The sequence below is a fragment of the Eptatretus burgeri genome, chromosome 9 (genome assembly GCF_056783735.1).
Source record: "Eptatretus burgeri isolate ZD-2024b chromosome 9, Ebu_testis_v1, whole genome shotgun sequence".
Classification (NCBI taxonomy): Eukaryota; Metazoa; Chordata; class Myxini; order Myxiniformes; family Myxinidae; genus Eptatretus; species Eptatretus burgeri.
The window spans coordinates 64,995,864-65,023,363 of record NC_140969.1 but is presented as its reverse complement, the minus strand read 5'-3'; the positions used below and the strand labels follow the sequence as shown (position 1 = coordinate 65,023,363).

General features: G+C 42.2%; 2 protein-coding genes across 11 annotated transcripts in view; one reads left to right on the top strand and one right to left on the bottom strand.

The window, feature by feature from the left end:
• The window catches only part of LOC147020234 (core-binding factor subunit beta-like), an 87,987-nt gene that overhangs the window by 6,127 nt on the left and 54,360 nt on the right, over positions 1-27,500 (top strand). For all 5 annotated transcript variants that reach the window (XM_085895425.1, XM_085895424.1, XM_085895422.1 and 2 more), the window contains exons 2-4: positions 10,269-10,355; positions 14,850-14,969; positions 18,861-18,977. In XM_085895425.1, the coding sequence (XP_085751551.1) occupies positions 10,269-10,355; positions 14,850-14,969; positions 18,861-18,977 (324 nt within the window). The remainder of the gene's footprint in view (positions 1-10,268; positions 10,356-14,849; positions 14,970-18,860; positions 18,978-27,500) is intronic.
• LOC147020235 (uncharacterized) overlaps positions 10,243-27,500 on the bottom strand; it is a 28,403-nt gene continuing 11,145 nt past the window's right edge. Inside the window, exons 3-6 of one of the 6 annotated variants that reach the window (XR_015061725.1) lie at positions 27,038-27,085; positions 22,185-22,228; positions 12,356-12,473; positions 10,243-10,377 (exon numbers count right to left, since the gene is read on the bottom strand). Coding sequence is in view for 3 of the 6 variants with exons in the window: in XM_085895427.1 (XP_085751553.1) it covers positions 12,395-12,473; positions 27,038-27,085 (127 nt within the window). In the remaining 3 variants the exon portion in view is untranslated. Of the gene's footprint in view, positions 10,378-12,355; positions 12,474-14,871; positions 14,992-18,971; positions 22,229-27,037; positions 27,086-27,500 lie in introns of those variants that run through there. The other 5 variants (XR_015061724.1, XM_085895427.1, XR_015061723.1 and 2 more) reach the window with 5 other exon arrangements.

Below are 27,500 nucleotides of genomic sequence, written 5' to 3'. Positions count from 1 at the left end.
TATTTGTGGGTGGGATTAGGTGAGGACTTCCCATTGCAGAGGCACATGTCATGTGTGTAAACGGCCAATTATTTCTCTGGCCAGTGCATTCCAGCCATGGTGGCACAATGGGTTGTAGAGCCTAGAAGAAAAGAGGAACTTTTGTTTTTAATGGGGCCAACCCAGTGGGCGGGACGCAAAAATGAGACTCTGCCAGGACGAAGAGGAGGTCCAGAGTCCGTGAGTCGAGACCAGAGGTGCACAAGAGTCGACTGGTGTGGATGGGAGTCGACGAGAGAGGACTCGAGAGTTCACGAGAGAGGAGAACTGAGTCCACCAGGAGAGAACAGAGAGGCTCACATGAGGAAAAGGAGGATGGAGACCTCACTTGGAGGAGAAGCTTTGTGTGGAATCGACCCAAGCTGGGATCATCGTATGTTTTTAGAGGGCCAGGAGGCCTCTGTGTAACAAGGACAAAGGGGACCACCTTGGCAGGTTCAAGGCCTACTCATCGCTGGCCCTGCTCATGGCCATTTGACTTATTTTGGGCACCATCGTTACTGGCTCTCGCCATGCACCTGGTCTCTAAAACAGGCTGCATTGTGTTGAACTGTGACCACTCTGCACACCAGAGAAAAGGGAAGTTCCACCTGCATTATTTCGTTCTGTAAAAGTGTGATCTGTGGCACCTATTGGGTTATGTTTTGTGGTTTATTTCTCATCCATTGTATATACGCTTACCTATCCCATTCTCCTCTTTGTGTCTTTTGACTCGCTTGGTTTGTTCTGTTTATCATAGCCTCTTGTCGTCCCTCTTCCATGTGCTTTTCAATATAAAAATAAATCCTTTAAAAGGTAAGAAAGCACGTTTCAGCCATCCACTTTCCATGTGTAACTGCTGTTGTTTCAGCTCATTTGGGGCAACCTTGGAGTTGAGCATGTCATACTCAGATGCAGCTCGTACTGAAAGATGAAGTCGGGCTGCAATGTGCCAATGAGTTACCTTCACCAGCTAAAGCTTTGATTTATATATGCTTGCCATGTGATATTTCCTTCCAAGGAGCCATAGTGTATTCACTAAACTACAATGATATCACTGCCTGTATTTTTATCGTCCTGCTTCTGGTGTGACACTTTCTGCTTGCATGGCAACCAACCACAGTGGATTATATCGACACATGACTGTACTCTGAAGCATTTCACATGACTATGAAGCATATGAACAGCTCTGTCAGTTTTTCCTTTGTGTCCATAATTATTTCCAATACTGTGTACATATATAACACCAGGGGGGGGGAGGGCTACCAGGGAGGATGTTGGGGGTGGGGGGGATATAACAACATTTAGATGAATTACTGTTCTTTATCATGGAAATTTCAAATTGTCTTTGTGAAGGTCCTGGCATGTTTTACTTTCAACATTGATCTCCTTACATTGGAAAATGTATCAATAATCACGTGGCTCAACATAAATATATAAATAACATAGAGGAGCTTAAACAATCGATGAAAGAGTGCCTGTAAGGCAAGTTGCATTTGACTGTTATTCGATTTTAAATACTGCTGGTTGCATCATTAGTGAAGTGTGACTACACTACTGAGGTTAGTGGCCATGTACATGTGAGCAGGAATGTTTGAATTTAGCCAGGGTACTAGCACACGATTTTTGCTCAGGGTTTGCCATTGCAGATTTCAAATGTTGTCCTCGAACCAATTCCGAAGAGATCCAGCATAAGTAAGACAACGTATGTTATCACGCTTAGAAAGGTAAAGGCCTTTGCTGAGATATTATAGCAAAGAAAGTAGTTACATTTTGTCCACATTGTCACAAAAGAAAGACACCTTTATTATATGAAGAAGACATCCTGATTTTCATTGTGGGAAAAAGGCATGTGCAGGTTGGGAGGGTTCATTTTAAGTTTGAGTGTATTTTGCGAACCGTTGGCAATACAGGATTGGGTTTGTAAAAGTTGTATGCACTTACCTGGTGAGGTAAGTCCAAACCTGGTGAGGATGAAAAATTCCAGTCTTTTGTTGTTTGAGCTGACGACTGAAAAATAATTATGTTCGTTTTCCTTGGTTGCTGTTTAAACCAAACCAAATTTGCATATCACGTTGGGCGTATGGAAAATTGCTCAGCACAAATGTTTCTCTCTCTCTCTTCAGGAGCGAGGCTCGTGGATGAGCAATGTTAAATTGATGGTGGGATAGCGGGACAACAATTGGGCAGAGCAAGCCAGAGAATAAATGAACAGGAAAGGAAGAGAGTGAGAAGGGGAGGAAACACTGAAACCAGCAAGTAAAAGGTAAGAGAGATCATCAGTCAGGATGGGGGATGACATGAGGTGATGGACGGTATACTGCTTGCTTGATGACCTTGAAGGAAGAGTGAGACAGAACGGCCTCTGGAAGGCAGTTTCATAGATGGGAGAAGCGAGGAACAAAAGAGTTGAGGTATGCAGTCAGCCTGGATTTTGGAAGTTTAACAAGAAGGGGGTTATTGGAAGAACACGTGCATCCTGGAGTTCCTGGGGAGGGTCTGGGAATGATTGAGAGTACAGAGGGAGCAATATTGGAGAAGAGGAGGTTAAAAAAAACCAGAGACCACTGACCTGCTTGCACTATGAGAGCAACACACCTTTGTACTTCGGCCTCATTGTGGGAGATTCTAATAATGTTGAAAGCTTTAGATTCCATTGAATCCAAGAGAGATGGATGTGAAGCTGGGACACCAGCCCATAGGGGAGAGCGATACTCCATTGAGCTCCAGACATGGGTCTTGTAGACTGTGAGTAGCTCTAATTTTCCAATAAAAGACTTGGATCGATGGAGGATGCCCACACAGTCTGTGGTTGGCTCGAGAGAGGTCATGGCTGATGGTGAGGCATACAATTACTAGAGATTCAACCCCTACAGTGGCTGACTATGGAATAGACAGGTGAGTTAGTTTGTCAATCTTTCTGGAGCAACATGGTGAGATAGTGAGATTTTTATTTCCAGGATTGAAGGACATGTTCCATGTTATCAAAAAATTGGTAAAAGTCTGAAAACATCAGGATTTGTCATAAAACATTTTGTTGAATCGATGTGAGAGAGGCTTGGTGGTGAAATAGCTGTTGCTCCGTCGCCTTCACCACTGTGGGTTTGATTCCCATTGCCAGTCAGTAAAAATTTCTGCATCCGGTGATAGAGTGGTAACCTATCTAGAATTGGTTCGTATCTATCAAAATATCCACGAGTTGCATGAGTGTCCCAACGTACCGCTAAGAGTATGGGCCTCCAAACCCCAACAAACAAGAGAGTTGATCACATGTTCATGACCATTAATGAAACATTGATTTAGTCATCTTTGTGATCAGTCCATGTGTGGATCTTTTGTGGAATCCAATTTCAGCATTGGTGTACTGTTCATAACTTGCTAATTGATGTACTACCCAATTAAATCGTACTGCACACATCTGCTTCTTTCATGAACTGTGTGTTAAACCGACTGGGTTCCATTTGACCATTGACCCAGGACCCAGGTCCGCAATCATATGCCAATGCTACCAGGGTTTATTCGAAGGAAAATTTACAACTGCACAAACTCTGATGCGAGGCAAGGGCGGGAAAAAATGGAGGCTGCGAAGCAGCCGAGCACGACGGCGCAGCCCTCGTGGCGCGTAGCAGCGCCGAGGCCTGGAGGGGCAAGGCGCGCAGAGCGCGGGAGGGTGTGGGAGGGGTATCCCCTCCCGCCGGGTGGCTCTGGGGGTCTCCCCCAGAAAATTTTTGATTTCTCGATGCTCTGTGGTGCATTCTGAGGGGTGCCTTGACCAGTTTCATCTGTCAATCTGCCATATATGGCTATTTTGCAAGAAAACGATATCTAATTAATTACACACACATTTAAGAGTGGGCTACTGTAACTCTTGGTATGAATCATCGTCACATGATACATATCCGCAAACCAAAATATACCAGTCACCCATACCTATTGTAACGTCTCTTTTCAGACTATATATATAAATAAACAAATAGACTGAAAACTAAATAAATAAGTAAGTTAATAAATAAACAAATAAATACTATTTTTAGTATATGTGAGGTAATTTATATAATTATTTTTTTGACAGGCATGGTCATCGGTCAGAATGGATATCAGGAAATGGTTTAGTCCAGCTGGTGGTGTAGCATCCAAACCTGGTGAGGATGATGATACCATGCCAGGTACATCAACAGCTGCAGATGAAGACAAACAGTCTGAGGCAGATACACAAAGTGTAGAAGATGAATCAAGAGAATACGAATTGGAAAGAAATACTTCTGAAGATAGTGAAAACACAAATAACCCTCCAGCAGATAACTCAAATCCATCTACAACCAACAGTGATCAAGGATGTTTTGTTCACCTTCACAGACATGGGAGACACTTCGTTTACTGTGATCCTTGTATGAAGGGGTCTCATGTTGTGAAAAGGTATGCGCCAAAGGGGAAATTACCTCCTATCACCCTACCAAGAGGAACTGTGTACCGAAAAGCTGTCACAGATGTTCATGTTAAATCTGAAATGCACAGACAAGTCATGAAAAAACAAAGACTAGATTCACTTTCCAGGATGGAAGTTGCGCAAGTCTCTCATTTGGATAAATTAATATCAACAGCAAATGAAGACCTTGCAAACAAAATTGGCAGTCTACTAATTCTGGTGTACGGAGATGGCAAGAAGCTGTCTCTATCTGCAAATTCCTTCCCCATGAGAGTAGTGACTTACAGAAAGTCACACAGCTTCAGCTTCAATGATCCCTCCCAGGAAGTAAAGCTTGACAAGGACCTCCAGTATGTGACCTCGGCGAGCCACGTCGAGTTGCTCAAGTGCATTTGATCCAAGGGAGGCGGTTATGATTTGGCTGTCATCAAAGGCACGCAGAAACAAAAGCCATGACAAAGCAAAGTTTCAAGTCCACTTCAAGGGAGTTTTCACAGAAGCAGAACACAAAGTAGAGGATGACGAGCCTGACGAGGTGGAGGTACCACCTAAGAAGAAGGTCAAGAAATTCGAACTTCTTACAGTTTTGCTTACTTGGACAGGTTCAAATGTTCATTTTCGTTAAGTTCTACAGATTTTGTTTAATCTTACTCATGCCAAAGACATCTAGTGAGTTGGACTTACCTGGAACTTGGTTCTAATGTTAGTCATAGTCAACCTCAGACTCAGGTTTATGATTTTGTTCTTTGTGTGACTAGGAGCAACCACTTGTGGTTTCACATCTACTGTAAATGCATTTGATAATCCTCACTGTTTAAGATATAATTTGTAATGTGAAATGTGGTAGTCTATGTCATATATTATGATTTATGTAATATGTATGATTGCATTATATTGTAAGGTTAATTTTAAAAAAAGTTTTGGTCAGCTATCAGACTATCAGTGACGTCTATTGTGGTTCCTTCCTAGTTTATGACACCCAAGCCATGCAAATTCAAACAAAGAACAAATTGACAACTGCACAAATCTGGATTTACAACTACACATTTTGAATTTACAACTGCACAAAAGGGGTACAACTGCACGTTAGAATAAACCCTGAATGCTACTGGGATCAATACAATGACCGGTTCCCAAATCATACATCCGTAAGCTCATGTCACAAATAACTAAAATTACAAAGATTAGTCAAGATAACATCTTTTAACAGGTGGTATCATAATGTAAATAAATCAAAGTTATAACTTTGCCACTGCCCTGAACTACAACATGTAGTAACAAAATGAATGGTATACAAAGCAAAACACATCAGACCAGGAAATAACCTCACCGTAGACTTGTGTCGTAATGGCCGGCATGACATGGTATACACCTGATTAAATACCTATTAAGAAACACTTTATCTTCATCATCAACGGCCAACGTTGTTTGTTTTTTTGTTTTTAATTTCTAATCTCTCAATGTGGGGGTACCCACACATTTCGCTGAGGTCATGCATCACACTCAAAGTAAATGTAAAATCAGCATAATTCAAAAAGAGCAGGGCAAACACCTATATAACTTGTCTTTCAACCAATTACGTTAAACTAAGAGTCAAACAGTCGGCATTGTATAGTTGTAGACCACAGAGAGTCCTATTGTAAATTATTATCGATAAACAATGCATAGTACTGTATAATAAAACCAGAGAGTTAGTGTCAAAGCCACCCAATGCTCGCCTGTTTATGCATTTATCGTTTTTAAAAGACTAGTCTAATAATATTTTTTATAAAGCATTGTAGTGAAGTCTGATCCTAATAATTTTAAAGCAATATATGTATTTGTATATTGTAATCAGTAAAAAAATAGTGTGGTAGATAAAAACATAAGAAAGGAAAAAAACTGTAACGTTGATGTGTTACAAAAAAGTTAAGTTCAAAACAGGTCAAAAATTAAAAAAAAAAATTGAAATTATTTTTTAATTTCAACTTCACTACACCAATAGTATACCCCAAATGAACCTCGCTGCCAAATATCAGCGTCCTAGTACACACATTAAATGAATGGTAAGCTTCTAAATAACTTGCACCAAAAACTTTAACGTTGATGTGTTACAAAAAAGTTAAGTTCAAAACAGGTCAAAAATTTTGAAATTTTTTTTTATTTCAACTTCACTACACCAATAGTATACCCCAAAGGAACCTCCATGCCAAATTTCAGCATCCTAGTACACATATTAAATGAATGGCAAGCTTCTAAATAACTTGCACCAAAAACTTTAACATTTTCACGCTCACGCTCATGCTGGGGGTATCGCTATAGCTCTCTGTTCTTCGAACAGGAGAGCTAATAATACCATTCCTTTCGTGCCATAAAGGTGCATTGGGCTGCCGAGGTAGTTTCATTGGCAAGGAGTACACGTCCTGGACGGGTCGCCACTCCGACGCAGGTTACCCCGAACGGTTATTACCCCAGTACACTGGTACTCATTTCGCCGACCTCGGCAGAATGACAGGCTGAGTCAACCCCATCTAGTGTTAATTCAACAGCCTGCAGGGGCTCAAACTCAGGACCCTAAGATCCCAAAGCCAGCCACCTTAAATAGTACTGTATGCAGTATATTAAATCGAGCAATGATAACAAGGGAGTTTCCTGCTTTGGTGGCTGACTGCCTCGAATTCACGCTGTTGATGTAAACCCATGCACACAGCTATACCTCGGGTTATGTAATACGGATTATCTAAACTGTTTAATTCTATCAACCTCGATTCGAGCTCATCTGTATTTACACGAGTCGGACAAGAAAAGACTGCTTGGGCCATAATGATGTTGTGTTGCACAAGGTATACATCAAAGTATAAGAAGCCCATATTTTTTAGCAATCCCTTAACTAACGAGCACTCGACTTAAGAGGCATTTGTGTTCATAACATCCTCCAAAGAAAATACATAAAAAGCCAAACATTTTAATTATTTAATGTTCTTGCCATTTAGATTTTGCAAACTGTTTTTATTTCTGACCATTCTAGCATTTCGGATAAACGAGCTAAGCACGTCAACTGCATTTTGGGGATCAATCAGTAAATTTGTGGCTGTACAAAGAAGACACAAAAAAAAAAACAATTAAAAAAATAGGGTTAATTGTTCAGTTGAAAATTTTAATTTGTGAAGACATTCATTTGCCAAAATACAATTAAAATAATAACAATAATTATTCTTCAAGTTGTAATGTAAAGGAAAAGAAAGTGTAATTATTCTTCTGTATGCAGCAGAATAGCAGTGGGGAGCATCATTTGCTGGGGGTGTGGCTGTGCCACGGATGCAGTGCCCCCGATAGGTCACAGCAGGAATTTGTAATTTGTTCTTGGTTCCATCGATGGCTCGTCTACTCTTCGTCAAGGAAACCGTGGAATCTTTAATGTCCACCAAGTCATGCCAGCAGACGAGACACCCAGCTTTATGTCCATCCGATGTATGGCACTACAATGATGCCTCACCCCGCAGGCGAAATACCAGTATGACAGATTAATTATAGCTAGCCCTGTAATTCAAACCGAGGCGAGACAGCTCAGAGGAGTGTGTGCATACCTCTCGGTCTAGGCCATCCTGCCAGCCACGAGGGCAGGTCATGTCTGATGGTGAAGCCTCAACGTCTTTCATTGGCTGTCCGAAAGATATCTCTCCATCCTATGTTTTCTATGATTCAATACCATTTTTTATATTTCGATTCTCATTTATTTCACAACCATAAATTACAATTTATTTAACCTCCTGTTTTTATTTATCTGGGAAGGCAACGGCAAATCACCCAGCATAACCCTTGCCAAGAAACTGCTTCGGAGGTACCGGGCCTGTCTTCGGGCGAAACACCAGGATACGAAACTATCGGTCCACATATCAATACCAAAAATATTAGGCAATAAACCCAAACTTAAAAGAGACTTTCCCAACCTGCATGTGCATATATTTTCTGCAAAACTACAACTGCTATATAAAGGTGAACATATAATGACATTTTCGGACATCGCTACGCTACCGGCTTTGGTACAACTCTAGGGGAGTGCCGACACATCTACCAACATGACAATGCACCTTGCTCTGGTGCTGTGTCAATGAGAGAACATTGGTTTTAGTACAACAACGTTGAAAATCTAATAAAGCCAAATCGGAGCCCTGACTTCAACTCAATTGGGATGCCTTGGAACACCACCCGAGGGCCAGAATCGACATGGCACAACCCACCGCAGAACTCACACTCAGAAGGAAGAACAGGGCAATATCACGACCATCGATGATACATCTATTGTGCCTGATGAAGCCGACTACAAAGCCGGCGGAACGTTGCCCGAGATCGGGTCTGCTCTCGCTTTTTTGTTCAAATCAGCGGAGTCGATATAGCTTTTCTACTTTTGGTTGGAAGCGCCTTCTTCTTTAAAAAAAAAGAAAGCATATATATATATATATATATATATATATATATATATATATATATAGATATATATATATATATAGATATATATAGATATATATATAGATATATATAGATATATATATATATATATATATATATATATATATATATATGTCAAATTATCAAATTTAATAATTCTCATTCTAATTAGAACAGAGGAACATTACATATGTGTATATATCGATATAAAACACAGTGCACATTTGTCTGTTTGTTTATTTGTCTGTCCCCCTTCAAATGGACGATTTGAGCAGAGTTTTAAAGACTAATCTTAATCTTTTAACATGACTGGGTGTTCACTACGGTCTATTTTTTTCAGATTCCAAAAAACTTGAAAAACATTTTTCATAAAATAGTAATTACATCTCTTCTCTCAGAAATGTAGATGGTGATTTGCAACCAGGCATCATGGGTGGTGTGTTATTACACTGTGCCACCATATCAGAAAGTTATTACAGGGTACCAACATATCAGAAAGTTATTACAGGGTACCACCATATCAGAAAGTTATTACAGGGTACCACCATATCAGAAAGTTATTACAGGGTACCACCATATCAGAAAGTTATTACAGGGTACCAACATATCAGAAAGTTCTTACAGTGTACCAACATATCAGAAAGTTCTTACAGGGTACCAACATATCAGAATGTTATTACAGGGTACCAACATATCAGAAAGTTATTACAGGGTACCACCATATCAGAAAGATATTACAGGGTACCAACATATCAGAAAGTTATTACAGGGTACCAACATATCAGAAAGTTATTACAGGGTACCACCATATCAGAAAGTTATTACAGGGTACCAACATATCAGAAAGTTATTACAGGGTACCAACATATCAGAAAGTTATTACAGGGTACCACCATATCAGAAAGTTATTACAGGGTACCAACATATCAGAAAGTTCTTACAGGGTACCAACATATCAGAATGTTATTACAGGGTACCAACATATCAGAATGTTATTACAGGGTACCAACATATCAGAAAGTTATTACAGGGTACAAACATATCAGAAAGTTCTTACAGGGTACCAACATATCAGAAAGTTATTACAGGGTACCAACATATCAGAAAGTTATTACAGGGTACCAACATATCAGAAAGTTATTACAGGGTACAAACATATCAGAAAGTTCTTACAGGGTACCAACATATCAGAAAGTTATTACAGGGTGCCACCATATCAGAATGTTATGATAATGTAAAACTACTCTGATAAACTTGCATTTTAAGCTCATTCAACTTGTGATTCAAAATTGTGACAGAAACATGTTTGTGATTTAGATATGAATGAATGTGTGGTGAACTACCAACATTGCTAAATTTGAAGCAATGTAGTAAGGTTATTGTGCTACTTTTGCAGGTACGGTATACAGGTTACCGGGATCGTCCAATTGAGGAGAGGCAGATGCGCTTCCAGACAGGATGCCGGGATGGACGGTCAGACGTGGTATGGAGATTCCTTTGATTTACTACATTTGGGATTAAACAGTGGAACCATTTGATTAGAACAGTGGGATTATTTGATTAGAACAGTGGGATTATTTGATTAGAACAGTGGGATTATTTGATTCAAACAGTGGGACCATTTGATTAGAACAGTGGGATCATTTGATTCATTTTACATTTCTAAGGATGTTGGTGTCACTATAACAGGCATCTTAAGCAGAAATGTATTTTGGAGTGTGGGTAGTTGGGAGGGATGTCCACAAACATGAATGAGGACTTCTTTTTTTTGTTTACAGAGGACAAAACAGAAGAAAATGAACAGTAGAAAGAGAGGTGGGAAATACAAAATCTGCAAGGATGAGGGGCAACATAGAAAGAGATTTGGAGAGATGAGGGATGTGGGGAGAAATGAGGACAAAGGGGCGAAGGGGGAGGACACACAGGGTGGACAAGATGGATACAGCCACAAACTCTCAGGAAGGGAAAACTGGAAACTTGGAAAGAAGTGTGCTTGGGTGGGGTGAATGGGGGTAGAAAAGATCATGGTTTTGGATCGAGGATTTGAGATGGTAGTTCTCATCGTGTGCTGCCTTTTTGACTGATGGTTGCATCATTGGTTAGGAGTGTGGCAATGCCACTGATGCAGTTCCCCTATTACCAGTATACTGGTGCTCATTTCGCTGACCTCAGCAGGATGACAGGCTGAGTCAACCCCCTGGTGTTAATTCAGTGGCCAACGGGACTCGAACTCAGGAACCCTAGGATCCCAAGCCACCACCCAAACCGCTAAGCCAGCACCAGGCTCTGAGATGGTGGTGAACAGCTATCTTGAAGACTTAACTTTTTGAAGACTTTTATGTCTAGCCAGGGACATACTGGTCACGTGTATATCAATCAGTCCAAGGGAATGTCTTTTTGTACTTATTTCAATTAACTGTACAATTAAAAACGGATTGAGATTGAGTGACACAGACACAACTAGAAGGGGCACTTGGGAGAGCATATCCCTCCGCCACGCAATGCCTGATCTACGAGAACATATCGGGCCCAAAACATTTTCGAGATATCGTGCGATATATCTGTTTTGGCCCGATCTCTGAATGGTGAAGAATCACTTAAAAATTAAATAATTCTCGTATCCAGATCTGGATTCAGATCTTCACCAAAATCGAATCAATTCGTCATGGTCATATACCCAAATGCCTGGTGTTAACTTAATGGTTAGGGTGGTCGGCTTGGGATCCTAGGATCCTGAGTTCAAAACCTCCTTTTCTGTTGAATTAATACCAGGTGGGGTTGACTCTGTCTGTCATCCTTCTGAGGTCAGCAAAATGAGTGCCAGTTTGCTGGTATCCTGTGTCGAAGTGGTGACCCGTCCAGGATTGTGTCCAATAGCCAAGGAGACTGCTTCGGCAGCACCGACGCTCTGCACAGAGTATGGTCCCAATGGATGGATGGATACATCCAACCTGTCCACCAAGTTTCATCCAAATCCTTACACAACTTTTTGAGATATTGTGCTGTATCTCAGTTTAGCCCCATCTCTAAATGGTGAAGAATCACTTGAAAAATTAAATAATTGTCGTATCAGGATCTGGATTCGGATGTTCAAAATTGAGTCAATTCATCCTTATCACACACCCAACCTGTCCACCAAGTTTCGTCCGAATCCGTCCACAACTTTTAGAGATATCCTGCACACAAACCGACAAACAGACAAATCAGAAGAAGAAGTCGTGCAGAGCACGATACTTGCAAAATCCATAAAACAAATTTGACCTTTAAAATAATCGGTGGTTGAATGAAATGACCAAGTACGCAACTCTTCAAATTTCAAGTGAATCAGATGAAAATGGACAATTATAGAAATTCGGCCTATGTTGACCTTTTGGCCTATGTTGACCTCAAAAATAATTAGTGGTTGAATTCAGTGACCTGATATGCAAATCCTCTTCAAATTTCAAGTCAATGGGATGAAAATTGAGGTTTTAGAAATCTCACCTAAGTTGTAGACATTGGGGTGATGTTGACCTTTTGACCTCAAAAACAATAGGCTTCTTCCACATGATAAACTCTACCATGTGGTGAAGTTTCGTGAAGATCGGTTTGAAACTGTGACCTGGAGGTGACAAACAGACAGACAGACAGAATAACAAAATCGACTAATCAATACACTTGAAAAATCTTCGATTTTGCAAATAACAGACAGACAGACAGACAGGAGTGAAAAGATAACCTCCTTCACCTTCTCTGGCAGAGGCAATCAGGTAATAACACTAAAATGTAAGAATTACCTGAAACTTTAGTTGCATTCGGTGACTTGGTGACTCGGCCAAGCTTCGAGGATGAGAATTCCAAACAACCCAGTAGTTTAAACAAGTTATTTCTGAGTTGCTGTAATTATCTTCACATTCCATTAAATAGCAGTCCTTTGAGAAATCCACATTTAAGTATAGAGGGTCGCAGGCATGAGCCACGTGAGAGAGTATATGGGGGGGGGGGGGTGCTTGGTTAATGAGTTCCCTTACAAAGAACTGCAACACAGGAGGCCATTCGGCCCATCAAACGTGGGCAATGGTTGCCAACCTGTGGTTGTTTATTCATGTTCTATCATCACGAATATTGATATTTGTAGACCTCCGCATGCACTGTCTGGACTTGAAAGCTCTTAAATGAGGCATCATCCAGAATTATACGTGCTGTCATTACGATGTTTACCCCATTCAGACAATTGCATAGCTTGCATTAAAAAAAAAATGTATGTATGTATGCATATATTGTTAAGGATCTGGAAACCATATGCAGTCAACATACAGATGTCCCAAAAGTCAGTTATGTCGTTAAGTATGTGTGTAGTCAGATCTCCTTCCTTTTGTCTAGTGGGAGAATCAAAGGCGTGCGTTGCGATTTCTTTTAGTTAGGTGATTACATCTAACAACCATCCCATCTGCGTGACCCCTCGGCCCATTACGATCCGCGGTACCATCGCGCTTGCAGCCCTCGGTTCACAGGCCACAGCGCACCTTTGCCTGAGACAGATTCCTGAGGATGTTCGAGGCAGTTTCACCACCACGACCTCTCTCGAACACGTGTGGAGGGGAGGGTCGGCTTTCTCCAAAGCTGAAACCCCGCCCCGGAAAGGTATGCCGTGGGACCCTGTCCAATAAAAGGTGGACAGCGAGGTTGCCAACCTGTGGTTGTTTATTCATGTTCTATCATTTTCAAATGCTGAGTGTCAAGCAAGGAAGCAGCAGGTACCGTTCTAAAAGTCTTTGGTATGACTTATCCGGAGACTGAAGTGCTGACACCCCAGACTCAGAACGAATGCTCAAACCATTACGCCATAGAGTCTGATTGAATGATTCGCCGAGCTATACCTAGTGTCTCCACCGAAGACAGAATTGCCCACCTTGGACCTTGGATATGCAGGAATTACACAAAATTGAAAAGAAAAAAAACACGAGAATGTCGAAAAATGTGGAGCCAGATGCCCCCAACACCGTGTGGCCTCCTTCATACTTACATATTCAGGAATCCAACACATTATCTATTCAATAACAACCTATTTCTGAAGGCAAGAAACCATGAGAGAAAATCAGGTTAGAGGAAGTCATAAAAGGAGGAACCAAAAAAACAACAAAGTATTTTAGCATCTATGACACCTGAAGCATGACGAACAATCTACCACCATGAGTAGGCCAGAGGGAATGTGACTAATTGGCCATTATCTGCCTGCTTGAACAGTCACAGTGCTGAAAGCATATTATCTTTGAAAGCGCACGACTGTATTGTCTGGGTTTGATTCCCAGTCTGACAACAAACTGTCACTGTGGTATTTCAAAGGCATGGCGTTGTATCAACAGGTGCACCGTCTAACCCTAACCCTAACAGCTCACCCTAACCCTGCCAGCTAACCCTAACCCTAACAGCTAACCCTAACCCTAACCCTGCCAGCTAACCCTAACCCTAACAGCTAACCCTAACCCTAACAGCTAACCCTAACCCTAACAGCTAACCCTAACCCTGCCAGCTAACCCTGCCAGCTAACCCTAACCCTGCCAGCTAACCCTAACCCTGCCAGCTAACCCTAACCCTAACAGCTAACCCTAACCCTAACTGCTAACCCTGCCAGCTAACCCTAACCCTGCCAGCTCCAGTCGAACCTCAGGTTGGCGAGCTGGTTCGTGAAAGACGAGCCAAGCGTACACATCCCATGAGCCTCTGACCCCAACATAATGGTGAAATGATGCAAGGAGAAGAGAGTGCTGGAAGTATATGATAAAGCAATTGTAAACTTAGTATGTTCATGATGCCTGAGCTTCTGAATGGGTGTGTGGCCTTCATTGCACCTCATTTGGCAAATATTCTTAATATAACAAAGTTTGCTCTGATTGATTCATTGTTCCTTGGAGTAACTTTGAATTATGTCACAATGTAATATTTATTTGTTGTACATTGTTTGCTATTTCCCGTCGTGGCCCATGTCATTCCTCAGGCATTTGTGGCAACGGGTACAAACCTCTCACTTCAGTTGCTGCCCCCGCAGTCAGACAATGTCAGCTCTCGCGGACAGCCAGGCCAAGAGTTTGTTGACTTCGAGCGCGAGGCAGGCAAGGTGAGATCCCGCATTACATGCACTACACACAAGCAACCACCAAAACGCTTTGTTCACACCAGCTCCATGATCAATAAATAATGCACCACAATTTGTCTTTTGATTGTCAAAACAATCGTCGTTGACAACATTGTAATTTTACTATTTCTTACAAGCAACAACAACTTGTCGGGGGGGGGGGGTCATTACAATCAATACAATCTGTTTTCCTAAATGGAGTAAATCTTCAACTACATTTCAATGTGTGATTCCGGCACTCATGGATACATAAAAGGATAGATAAGTTCTAAAATTGAAACCAAGAGCAGGCAGGATATCTTAAAGGTATGTGCATCCCCCTGTGAACAGTCTCACCTGGGTTCGAACCTCGACGCAGCTCTGAACTGTCATCCTGATGTGCCGTGGGATTGCATGCAGGCCGAGGCATCGATATGTGTGTGCCGTCCTTTGGATGGATGTTAAGACGGAGTTGCTTGCCAACACTGGTTATTGGTAGACATTAAAGATCCCACAGTGTCTTTCGTGAAAAGTCAGCAAGTTATCACAACACCTTGGCCAAATTCCAAATTCATGCCACCTGCAGTTGAACATCAGGCCAGGCCATCCGGTTCGTCAGAGAGTCGGACCGTAACCATTCCCTGGCCGACCCCCACAAGAAGGTGGGATTAAATGGAGCCGTTTAAGTAGTAGTACCACATTAGAATGGAATCCATGACTTGATGTATTCAAAACCTTTCCCTCAGCATGAAAAAGACTTCATCTATGTTGGAACCACATGCAAGCCAATGACACATCCCGCATCCAGGAGCGTAACCAAAAAGCAAAAGTCTGGCCCAAAGGGATGCCTTCTAAGTTTACATGTAAATCCAGTGGTGAGTTTAATGTGATGATGTGTAAAAGTAGTCTGAGAGTAAAATGCACCATTTTTCCTTCGGGTCACACTTTTACTCTTTTGGTTGCAACACAGCACCACTCATGGCATGCGTTACAAGTACGTGGACAACACAAGCTCGTCAGCGAGCACTCGGAATACTCTCCATCCAGTTCGCGTGTGGTAGCGTACGTAGCATCACCCATCGACGAGGTTAAATTTGTTTCAAACTACAATTCAAGCGACACCCGAGTGGCCAGCAAAAGGACCCTGGTGGAGGCCGGGCTGTTTGCACGCCCATGTTTTACTGCAGGATCGCGTGCCCGTGCCGCGTCGCGCTCCAATCAATTGCAGGCTACAGAAAGCCCTCCTGAGTCGGAACGGAGGCACGCTTAGAGAGTAATAGAGGTAATTACCACAAAGAGCTAGCGCGAGGCACTTGGCCGGGAGTCAAAATTTCTGGCCTCATGCCCCGCGCGACGCCGTACGCCGGCATAAAGGCGTCGTTTGTCAACTATCTATTTTTATTGTTATCTATTTTATTTCTGCCATTTCACTTACTCCATACAACATAATCATTTTCAAGGCACTGTCTGTGCCTCAAGAAAATCAAAATCAAATGCAGTTCAACAATATCAGGGAATGTTAAGTTTTTATCGGACGCCCGACGAGACCATAACACTGATATCGGAATTACTTCAACTGAATTACCAGGAAAATAGTCAAAAAAGTCAAGCAAATGTCGACTCTTATGAATAGGTCATTGTAATAAGTTAAGAACACTGGGTTCACTTATCACTCAACGCAACTGAAAATGTCCTGACGATGTCGAGAGGAATTTCTCACTTTGTAAAGAGAGGCGGTTGATCTACATATTCATACATAAAGGGTGGTGGTCGTGGTGGGAATTGGGGTAAAATGGATATAAAGCAATTTGGAAAAATAAAATTAAACTGGGAATGATGAAAGGAGGAAATGGATGGAAAGAAAGGAAAAGAGGCTGGATGGAGATAAGGTGTACTGAAAAAGAAGGGAATATGGAATTAACACCAGGGGGTTGACTCAGCCTGTCGTCCTTCTGAGGTCAGTGAAATGAGCAACAGTATACTGGTAATAGGGGAACTGCATCAGTGGCATTGTCGCACTCCTAACCAATGATGCAACCATCAGCCAAAAAGGCAGCACACGATGAGAACTACCATCTCAAATCCTCGATCCAAAACCATGATCTTTTCTACCCCCATTCACCCCATCCAAGCACACTTCTTTCCAAGTTTCCATTTTTCCCTTCCTGAGGGTTTGTGGCTGTATCCATTAGAGGAGGGGAGCTGAGTGAAGGGTGGGAAATGTCAAAAATCTCCTTTTTTTTGCTGATGGTGAAGATGTCCTGAAAGCCAGTAAGTTGAGATATTGCTCAGATTTAATAAAAACTCAGGAATGTGTGCTCTATTCTTAGGAATATCTCATCAGCTGTTCACGACCATCTCAGATCGTCCCCAATCCAAAACCATGATCTTTTCTACCCTCGTTGGCTGCTCCCTCCCTCATCTCCACCCCAATTCCTCCTCCTTGAAAATTTCCAGTTTTCCCTCCTGAGAGTTTCCTTCTGCATCCTCTCCTGCCCTCCATTCATCCCCACACCCATTGTTTGTCCATCTCCCTCTGTCTTGGCCTTCAACTCTGCTGTTGGTGTTTCTCCCCTCTCTCTACTCTTTGTTGTGCCTGTTGCGTCCTGGTTCGTTCAGTGTACTAGTACTAGCTCTTCCACTAGGTATATCTGTAAAAAAATAAAATAAAATAAAATAAAATCTCTCAGCTCAAGGTTTAGAGTCCCAATCTCAGCTCTAGAGTAATAAAAAAAATATAATCACAAAATGAATGAAATTCACTATTTGTTATTCTGATGTACCAGATTGTTTATAGAGTGCTGGTGCTGCTGAAGCAGTTTCTTGGCAAGGGTTATACCAGGGTGAGTTTATATCTGGGCTGAGATTCCAACCCAGGCTGGTCAGCTTAGAGGTGAGTGTGCATACCTCTCGAGTCAAGGCCATCCTGTCAGTCCAAAATTCACCAAACTACCGGAAAAAAAATCATACTTCCAAACTTTTCAACATAACCACTGATCTGATCATCCACATGTACTTTTGACAGCATGATATGCCGGAAGCAAAACCCCTGATATCACTAGTCTTATTACTCCTCGCCTGGACATTTGTTCTTCTGAAATATTCAATTCCCTTCGGCTGTGCCCTTATTGTTAGGCCAATAATAACAATAATAATACTTTATTATTATTATTATTATTATTATTATTAAGGCCTCATCTTTTGTGGGCCTTGCTTGAAATCAATAACGTTTTTCAAAGTTTATAGAAGATATAACATCAATTTATCTATACGAGCAGAGAACCCGCCCTACGGGCGATCTTGTTCCAAGCATGCAACACGTTCTTCTGACGCATACCTTTATTTGGGTGGTGTTTCGGCAAGTGAGAGCTCTGTATAGGAAAAAATAAATAACCCATGAAGTTATGTGCATGAAGCAACAACATACCTCTTGCTAATAATTTAAAACACCTCACTGCACTGGAAAACATGGGGACAGGAATAGTGGACTGTAAATGGTGGAGATTTGTAATACCCTCACCCCACCTGGAAGCAATGCGAAATTATATACATTTACATAAAGAATTTGCGTCCCCCCCTGCCCTCATCTCCCCTCGTAACCAAGACCACCAGCAAAGATTAAAAAAAAAACACCCCGATACATTAATTGGGGTCATGCTGATCCTCCGTAGCAAGTCTGGATGGAATTGGGCCAGAACTGTAGGAGGAGTAGCCCGACAAACAAGCCCACAAATACACAAACACCAGTCCGTGAAATATGGTAAGGATACCTTTCCCTTTATAGCCTTCTTTTGACATAAAATATCAAAAATCATATTTATGATAATGAGCATCAGCAAACTCATGATGCTGCTGCCAATTTTGCTTGATGTATGACATGTTGTGGTTTGGCAGGTATTCCTGCAAGCACCCATGATCCTGAACGGCGTATGCGTGACGTGGCGAGGCTGGCTGGACTTGCAGCGTCTAGATGGCATGGCTTGCCTCCAATTCGATGAAGAAAGAGCACGGGTAAGGCATCCAAAGGATGTTGCATACTCTTCTGTCATGTACTCGATGTGACGCAATACAACTGTGGCAAAATATGTAAAAAAAAAATTCGAGATAAAGTTTTTTGGAAAATGTGCTCCTGAGCTCAGCACAAACCTTTTCTTGGACACAATGTTTTAAAATGAGACCAACTCAGACTCAACGGTGTCATGGTTAAAGCATCTGCTCTGAGTCTGGAAGGACGGGGGTTCGAACTCCGGTTGAGTCATACCAAAGACTTCAAAAATGGTATGTGCTGCTTCCTTGCTTGATGTTCAGCATTGTTTTTTTTTAAAGGATAGAGCACCGACAAACAACCATAGGTTTTGCAGGCTTGATGGGCTTAATGGCCGATGTTGAAGATCCTTGAAAGGGAATTCAAATTTTAACTCTCGTCTTCAAACAATTTTCATCACTTTTGTCCTGATAGCCCGAATTAACCACCAGCAAGCCACCAATAGCAATGGCAATTACATTCAGATTCATTTGGCAACAATGGAGACATTATTTAACATACATTGGTGAGAACAAATCACAATAAATTCTAATTCATGAAATAATTCATCAACTCACATTTGTTGGGTAAAAGTGTTTTTTTGAGGAAAATTGCAATGATACAAAAAAAAAAAAAAACCTAAATCATGCATTTCAAGACAACCTTATAAATGTTAAAAAATATGAAGAAAATGAATCATTACCTCCGCCACCAAAGGTGGTGGACAGAGGTTTTGTTTTCACTTCTTGTCTATTTGTCTATCTGTTTGTTTGTCTGTGGCAGGATATCTCAAAAGGTTGTGGACGGATTCGGTCAAACTTGGTGGACTGGTTGGGTGTGTGACGAGGATGAGTTGATTATATTTTGTTGAAGATCCAGATCCGGATCCGATAATTTTTATAGTTATTCTTCACCATTGAGAGATGGGGCCAAAAACAATATATAGCACGATATCTCAAAAACTTGCGGATGCGTTACGACAAAACTTGCTGGATGTTTTGGGTAGGCGACAAGAACAAGCCAAATCGATTTTGGTTTCAGGTCCAGATGCAAATCCAGCCTATCAGTGGGATACATAACATATACCTGTTCAGCCTGGCGGATATTATGATTTCCAGCGAGTGCCCTTCTAGTTTGTAGTTGTGAGAATATTTATAGCTATTTAAAACTAGAGAGTTCATAGAACACCTTAACCCAAGCATTTTCTTGATAAAAAATGACGTGGGACAGGCCTATTAAAATCTTGCTTTGCATTTGGCACTAAACAAACAGCATGATGCGCCACCATATTTGGCTGAAGCTGAATCTCACAATTCCTCTGCCCTCACAGCATGAGATTATGTGAATGCTGAATCACTGGTTACTCTGACCTTAGAGCATGAGACTGCATGATTGCTGAAACTTCAGTGTTACTCTGCCCTTGGGGCATGACGCATGATTGCTGAACCTCACAGTTACCCTGCCCTCGGGGCATGAGATGGAGTAAATATTTGTCCAAGTACTGCTAATCTGAAGGTTTTTGAAACTACTAAGAAAGCGATTTGTGTTCTACAGTGTTCAAGTATATAATTCATTTAGAAAAAAAAATAAGCTTTTAAGGGCCGTAGAAGAAAAAAAAAAAACATTTCTTTTTCGGAAGTTTACCGCTGTTGATGCAGTGTCTTTTTCACCACCTTATTTAACACGTCAAATTAGTTCTTCGTGCGTGTTGTTTGTGTCCTTTATGACATCCTTAAAAACAGTAAATATCCTGTTTGGAATGATTTTCAATTTTGTTTGGTTGCCAAACAGGCAGACAGTTAAAAAAAATTTTTACTCCTCTCTGCACATGTGCGATTGGGATGGGATTCAGTACATTTTGCCAATTTCACAGCCAAAGTACTCCGAAACTGCAGGTTCATGTTCCGATTAGTATTCTATGATATTAAAAATATGAAATTCATTTGAAATGAAGTAATTCCTCGATCATAGACCGGCATCTATAGACAGACAGACAATGTGAACCAATTGCTTAACCCCACTTTTCACCTCGCATGCGTGGGGTAACAATTATACAAACTCGATGCAGCCGCTCCCTCCGGTGCAGCATGGGGTGGGGGTGGGGGGGAGGGAGTGGGGATATTCCAGGTAGAGGTGGCCATCCCAGCCCATCAGAACACTCTCATGCACACCCGAGTACAAATATCATCATCATCAAGGTCTGTGGTGCCGGTCTCTTGGCAAGGTCATGCTGGGTGGTTTGCCATTGACCCACCAGCAGTTGTTCAGGGCAGAAAATTTTAATTTGTTCAGAGTGATAGCAATAACTCACCTACTCTTCACCATGGGATCTTTAACATCCACCAACGACCAGTGCTGTCTGACAGATCCTCCAGCTTGACGTCCATCCGAGGGACGGTGCACGTACACCTCACTCTCACACACAAGCATCAAAGGTGACAGTTTATAGCTGTGTCGACATTTGAACCTAAGCTCGACGGCTCAAAGATGAGAGTGCATACATCGAGGCTATCCCGTCAGCCAAATACAAGTATAACTGCCAAAAAGAGAAACATAATCGGATGTTCATCTTCAAAGTGGCCCCTTTCGATCCATACAGAACATAATTTATATTCTTGATCCGAATACATTTCTTACGAGTGTCAAATCGACATAGGATGTGAGATCACGAGACTCACAAACATGGACATTCAATCGGTGAACGAGCAAGATACTCACAATAGTCCAAGACATACCGAAAAAGTATGAGTTGGATCCTTCAATTAAAAAACATACAATTATATACATATATAATTGGTAAGAATATATATATATATATATATATATATATTTGTATATATGCTTACCAGTTATATATGCTTATGTATTAAATAATAATGTTGATGCATCTTGGATAATTTTGAGTATCTTGATCGTCGAGCTTTCTTAACATCCCTCGTCTAACAATATGTAACTCGAGTGAAAACCAAATGTTAATCATTGAGTGCAGATCTATAGTCCCAGCAAAGACAGAGCGGACTGTTCAGTTCTATATCAAAGCAGACAAGGAACTCGATTCATGTTTTGTAATTCATTACCACTTGTACACACTTGAAACAGGTTTGGCCGCAAACTATTTTTTGCACTTGGTCTAAGTAAACAGACACGTCGGCATCTGCCTGGTCACCTGTCTGCTCCATTGTTGGTATACTGACCTCTCACACTGCGTCGTTCAGCTCCATTCAAGTGACCTCTCTACCTGCGAGAACGACAGCAAACATTTGTGTCATGAGTGGGTTCATGTAAATCGATGATGGTTCCTTGTTTATTTGCTTGCATTTATTTAATGATTTCCATCCATCAGGGTTGGTAGGATGACCTACAGGTATGCATGCTCACCTCTGAGCTGTCTATCCTGGTTTTGAATTCTGACTCGGCTATAAACTGTCACCCTTGTTCATTTTTTCACATGCAGGACGATTCATCAATCCGTGCACCATCCCCTATCGGGACGTTGAGTTGGTCGTTCCATTTGCTGGCGTTAGTGAGTGGACGTTAAAGATCCCACAGTGTCCTTCACGAAGAGTAGAGTTATCACCAGCACCCTGAACAAATTACAAATTCCTGCTCTAACCTACAGGGTGCCATCCACAGCCATGAGCTGAATATGAAAAGAAGACGACTATTTCCATCCACACCTCCAGCTCTTATATCAGCCTACTTGAAACATGCAAAAAGTGAAAAACAAATGACGACCATACCAAGAAGACATCGGTGATTTCTTAGTTTTATACACCATTGTCAATACATTCATTAACCGGTGCCCACTCTTTTTCTTATCATGAAGGCCACACCTCACCAATAAACTGTAAATGGGAGGTCTGTTTTTTTTAATTCACGGGAATAAATTCCTGTGTGGGGCTAGTGTGAAAAAAATTCTGACTCGACTCAGGACTCTTACCCAAGGACCTCATCACTTTGGCAGTGACAGCCCACTGACCTATTGAGCCTTTGGATATAATCAGAATTTTCTCACGCTAACACTGCAAACTTTATAAAGGACAACGTCTTACAGTGTGTGTGTGTGTGTGTGTGTGTGTGTGTGTGTGTGTGTGTGTGTGTGTGTGTGTGTGTGTGTGTGTGTGTGTGTGTGTGTGTGTGTGTGTGTGTGTGTGTGTGTGTGTGTTAGAGATAAACCTAAAATATAAATTATATATATATTGTTGCGGACACAGGGTCGGGGCGAGAAGACCACAAGGGGGGGGGGGGGGTGAAGCTACCTCGGGTTCCCACCAGACTCTCCAGAATCGCAGGCCGTCCCACATGGATAACTCCGTGACGCGGCGGGTCACTAATCGACCGTGAACGCCAATAACTCAACCACGTGATTTAGGGTCCTTCCTCTAATGGAAACAAGTTACCTAAAATGGTCAGGTGATCTAATTACCGGGGCAGACACCCTCGGTATGTCTTGTTCAAACCGGATCACCTTACCGAATCAGATGCAGTCGAGCTTAACTGCCAAGGACGTATCGGCTAGAAAACAGATCGTTGGAGGATAACGTCCCGGCTAAGCTCGGATACGGACCACACTGGACCAACAAAAGAAAATACGAAAATGAGCTGGGAACATGTCTATATAATGTATTTATTTACAATCAGGCATGGAAAGGGATGTGGCACAGTAAATGGGTTTATTATTATGCACAGCAGGGATAGCAAGGAATTTGTGAGGTGCGACAAAAGGCAAGCAACTTACAAAAGCAGACACAGAGCAGACTTATCCCAATATATCTTCTACAATCTTAATTTATCCTACAACAGGTGCCATCACACACACACACACACACACACACACACACACACACACACACACACACACACACACACACACACACACACACACACACACACACACACACACACACACACACACACACACACACACACACACACACACACACACACACACTGAAGATAAGTTAGCCAGAAGGAAGGAGATGAGAACTAGCAGATGAGAACCAACAGCCTCTCAAAACCTCGAGCGGTTGGCCGACCGCACAACCCAATACGCTCCGTGGGATGCTCGATTTGAGCGATTCCACCTTAAGAGTCGGCGCATTATCTCCTGCTTAATAATTTTGCCAGGGCTCAAGGAAACGTATGCTCCGCACTGGTCCAGAAGAACGTCTGTCGCAGACCAACACCGAGTGTAGATGCAGCGACAGGCAGACAACGAGGTGCAATGAAGAGAGGGCGGAGCAAAGAGGCGGAGACGAGTGTGAGACAGGTGAGGAAGTGCACAGAGAGAGAGAGACAGAGAGAGAGAGACAGAGAGACAGAGAGACAGAGAGACAGAGAGACAGAGAGACAGAGAGACAGAGAGACAGAGAGACAGAGAGACAGAGAGACAGAGAGACAGAGAGAGAGAGAGAGAGAGAGAGAGAGAGAGAGAGAGAGAGAGAGAGAGAGAGAGAGAAAGAGCGAGAGAGAGAGAGAGAGAGAGAGAGAGAGAGAGAGAGAGAGAGAGAGAGAGAAACGGCTTCACAATCCGCCTTTTATAAGCCCTGGACAAGGGGTGGGATGACGACCTGAAGCGACGCGCCATCATCCGAATCGTGCCCTTCCATTAGGTCCCAGCCCCACCCTGCCAGGCTCCTGGGGCCGGAAGCGGCCTCATTCGCACATCTGGCGTGACAAGGTCCAGAGCCTTGCATCGAATTCCTGGGCCGTGTTCTGGCGACTGGGCGAGGGTCATGTTGGTCCCGCATGACCGTTTGGGGCACCTCCGGCGAGCTGCGGTTGGTGCTGTTAACGTGCTTTCCCATCCCCACACCACACGGTCCGAGAGCACACCCTTTTGGTGGTGAATTGTTTCAATGCGGAGGTGCGTGGAGGTGCGTGGAGGCACGGGGTGATTTTTCTTGTGTGCGGGAGATGTTGGTGATCGAGGTAGTGAGCTTCTGGTGACCGGAGGTTGAGCAAGGTGAGATGCCGTTGTAAATCAGTGCACAGATTCAAATGAAAGGACGCACCATGCGTGTCCTGTACAGTGTTGGTGTTGAGTCTCTCTCTGGTGGCTGCCTGGGTGCAGTGCCTGCTTCGATTTGTATCATGGACAAAAGGAAAGGGTTGGATGGAAATCCAGATTGAAAAGAAGATAGAGATATAATTATTAGACCTAGCTATTAGACCGACGCAACACACTTCGTCCCGTTAACCCATTACACATGAGGGCAAGGTCTGACTGCACGAAGACAAATGAAATAACTGCCTGGGGATCACTTTATGTTGGGTGCCATTGCCTTAGAGGCACGCGGTTTTGCAGAACCACAACAAAATATATATTATATCTCATTCATTACCTCCGCCACACCGAAGGTGAAGGAGGTTATGTTTTCACCCCTGTCTGTCCGTCTGTCTGTTTGTGTACATGATATCTCAAAAAGTTTGTGGACAGATCCGGATGAATTTTGGTGGGCAGGTTGGGTGCATGACAAGGGCGAACTGATTCGATTTTGGTGAAGATTCGGATCCGGATCTGACTACTCGAATTGTTTAAGTGATTCTTCACCATTGAGAGATAGGATGAAAAATTATATATCACACGATATCTCAAAAAGTTGCGGATGGATTCTGACAAAACTTGGTGGACATGTTGGGTGTTTGACAGGGTAGAATTATTTCAATTCAGGTGAAGATCCGGATCTAGATTTGATAATTTTAAGTGATTCTTCACCATTGAGAGATCGGGCCAAAAACGATATGTAGCACGATGTCTCAAAAATGTATTGGACCAGATATGTTCTCGTGGATCAGGCATTGCGTGGTGGAGGTACGTGCTCTACCGAGTGCCCTTCCAGTTTTAGTTGAGTTTTTCTCCTGTCTGAATTTAACCTTATTGAAAGTGTTTATTCCACTTATTATGCTCATGATACACATGGTTAGGGCTTGCTGGTGTTTTTCTTTTTTTTCTGTCTTTGCTCACATTCTATAACTTCTCATTTCTACATTTCGTTCTTTCTCTCTTTGCCAGTAAGAATTTTTGTTTTTTAAGCACCCTGAAAACAATTGGTGCTCCGGCTTTGGCTCATGGGCATGTTTTTAATAAGTTTCATATTTAGTATTAGTCCTGCTGATGAAGTCATTAAGACAGAAACAGCATGGTCCAGTCCAAGACTAATGTTCATACATAAACTTTTTTAAATCCATGTGACCATTTCCCTTTCGGTGCTGGTCTAAGGTAATGAATGCCCTGTGGAGATCTCTCCCTTCACCTTGATTTACACAGCTCATCAGTATTTGTAAAGAATATTCCATTGGAGTCCTTCACACTCTGACATGTTGATTTGCTCAATCTCAGACTCGAATTGATCAACCATGAGGAAGCTGTACCCACATTATTGACATCACTGGTCGGATAGCTGAACAGTAGTATGCCTTCTATTGGATGGATATACTCATACAATTACAACAACAGCTTGTACAAAAAGAAGAACATTAGACTTTTTCCAAGTTGATGCACCTCATAGTTTCTGGAATCCTTTTCCACCACAAAAGGTTCCTGATTGGCTAATTTTCTTATTGTCTTTTATAATTGCAGTTATGTGACAAATGTCTTGGCTGTGAATATCAAACTACGAGTAAACAATGTGCAAGTCAGCATGAGAGTTTAAAAAAAAAAAAACTTTTCCTGCTCGCATAAACAATTCGTCCAATGCACTTGAAATTCTGGAGGGCATGGCTGTGATTGGAAATGCTAAATTCCGAATAGCGTACTAAAATGATGTCAAAACTCATGACGATGATCATCGTAGCATAAAATGAAGACATTTCGATGTGAAAGTGGCAGCAATGACGGTGTGATGGTCATGAAAAGAGGAAATGTCGGTGATGGCTCGTGTTGGCTTAATGCGGAAAAAGCATTAGAGGTTTGACTATTTTAAACTGAACGGACACTGCGGTGTTGGTAGGGGATATGAGAGCAAGACAGCCTTACGGGAAGCATCACAAATCCATCCATCATGAGCATAATGCGTCCTCAACATCAATTATTTATGCAGCTCACCTCGCCCTCTCGGCCATTTTGTAGATCCTCCAAGGCTCGGCTGTACCGCTGTGAGTGGTGATGGAGCGTGCATACGTCGTGTCAGTGAAAAGATGGACAGTGTGGAGCAAGGAAAAGAAGAAAGATGAGAAAACACCCAATGGTCATAACATAAAACTTTTAAGTTGCACTGTGATAACGAAGCGAACCAAATAAGTCTAATTTCCTGTGTAGGCCAACATCCAACCTGAACTGCTTACACTCGTCCTAGAACCAGTTGCATAATAGGGCACAGTGGGATTTTCTTTGAACTCAGCAAGGTCGTGTAAAGGTCAGTGATAAATATTTGCATGGTGATGTAAGGCCAAAGGATTCCCATTGGATTCGACCTCCCCCCAAGCCTAATGTCATGACATGTTTACCACAAGGATTTCTGGGGGGTGAGAAGAGGGGGATGGGGGCTGATTTCTTCGGGGGGGGTGGG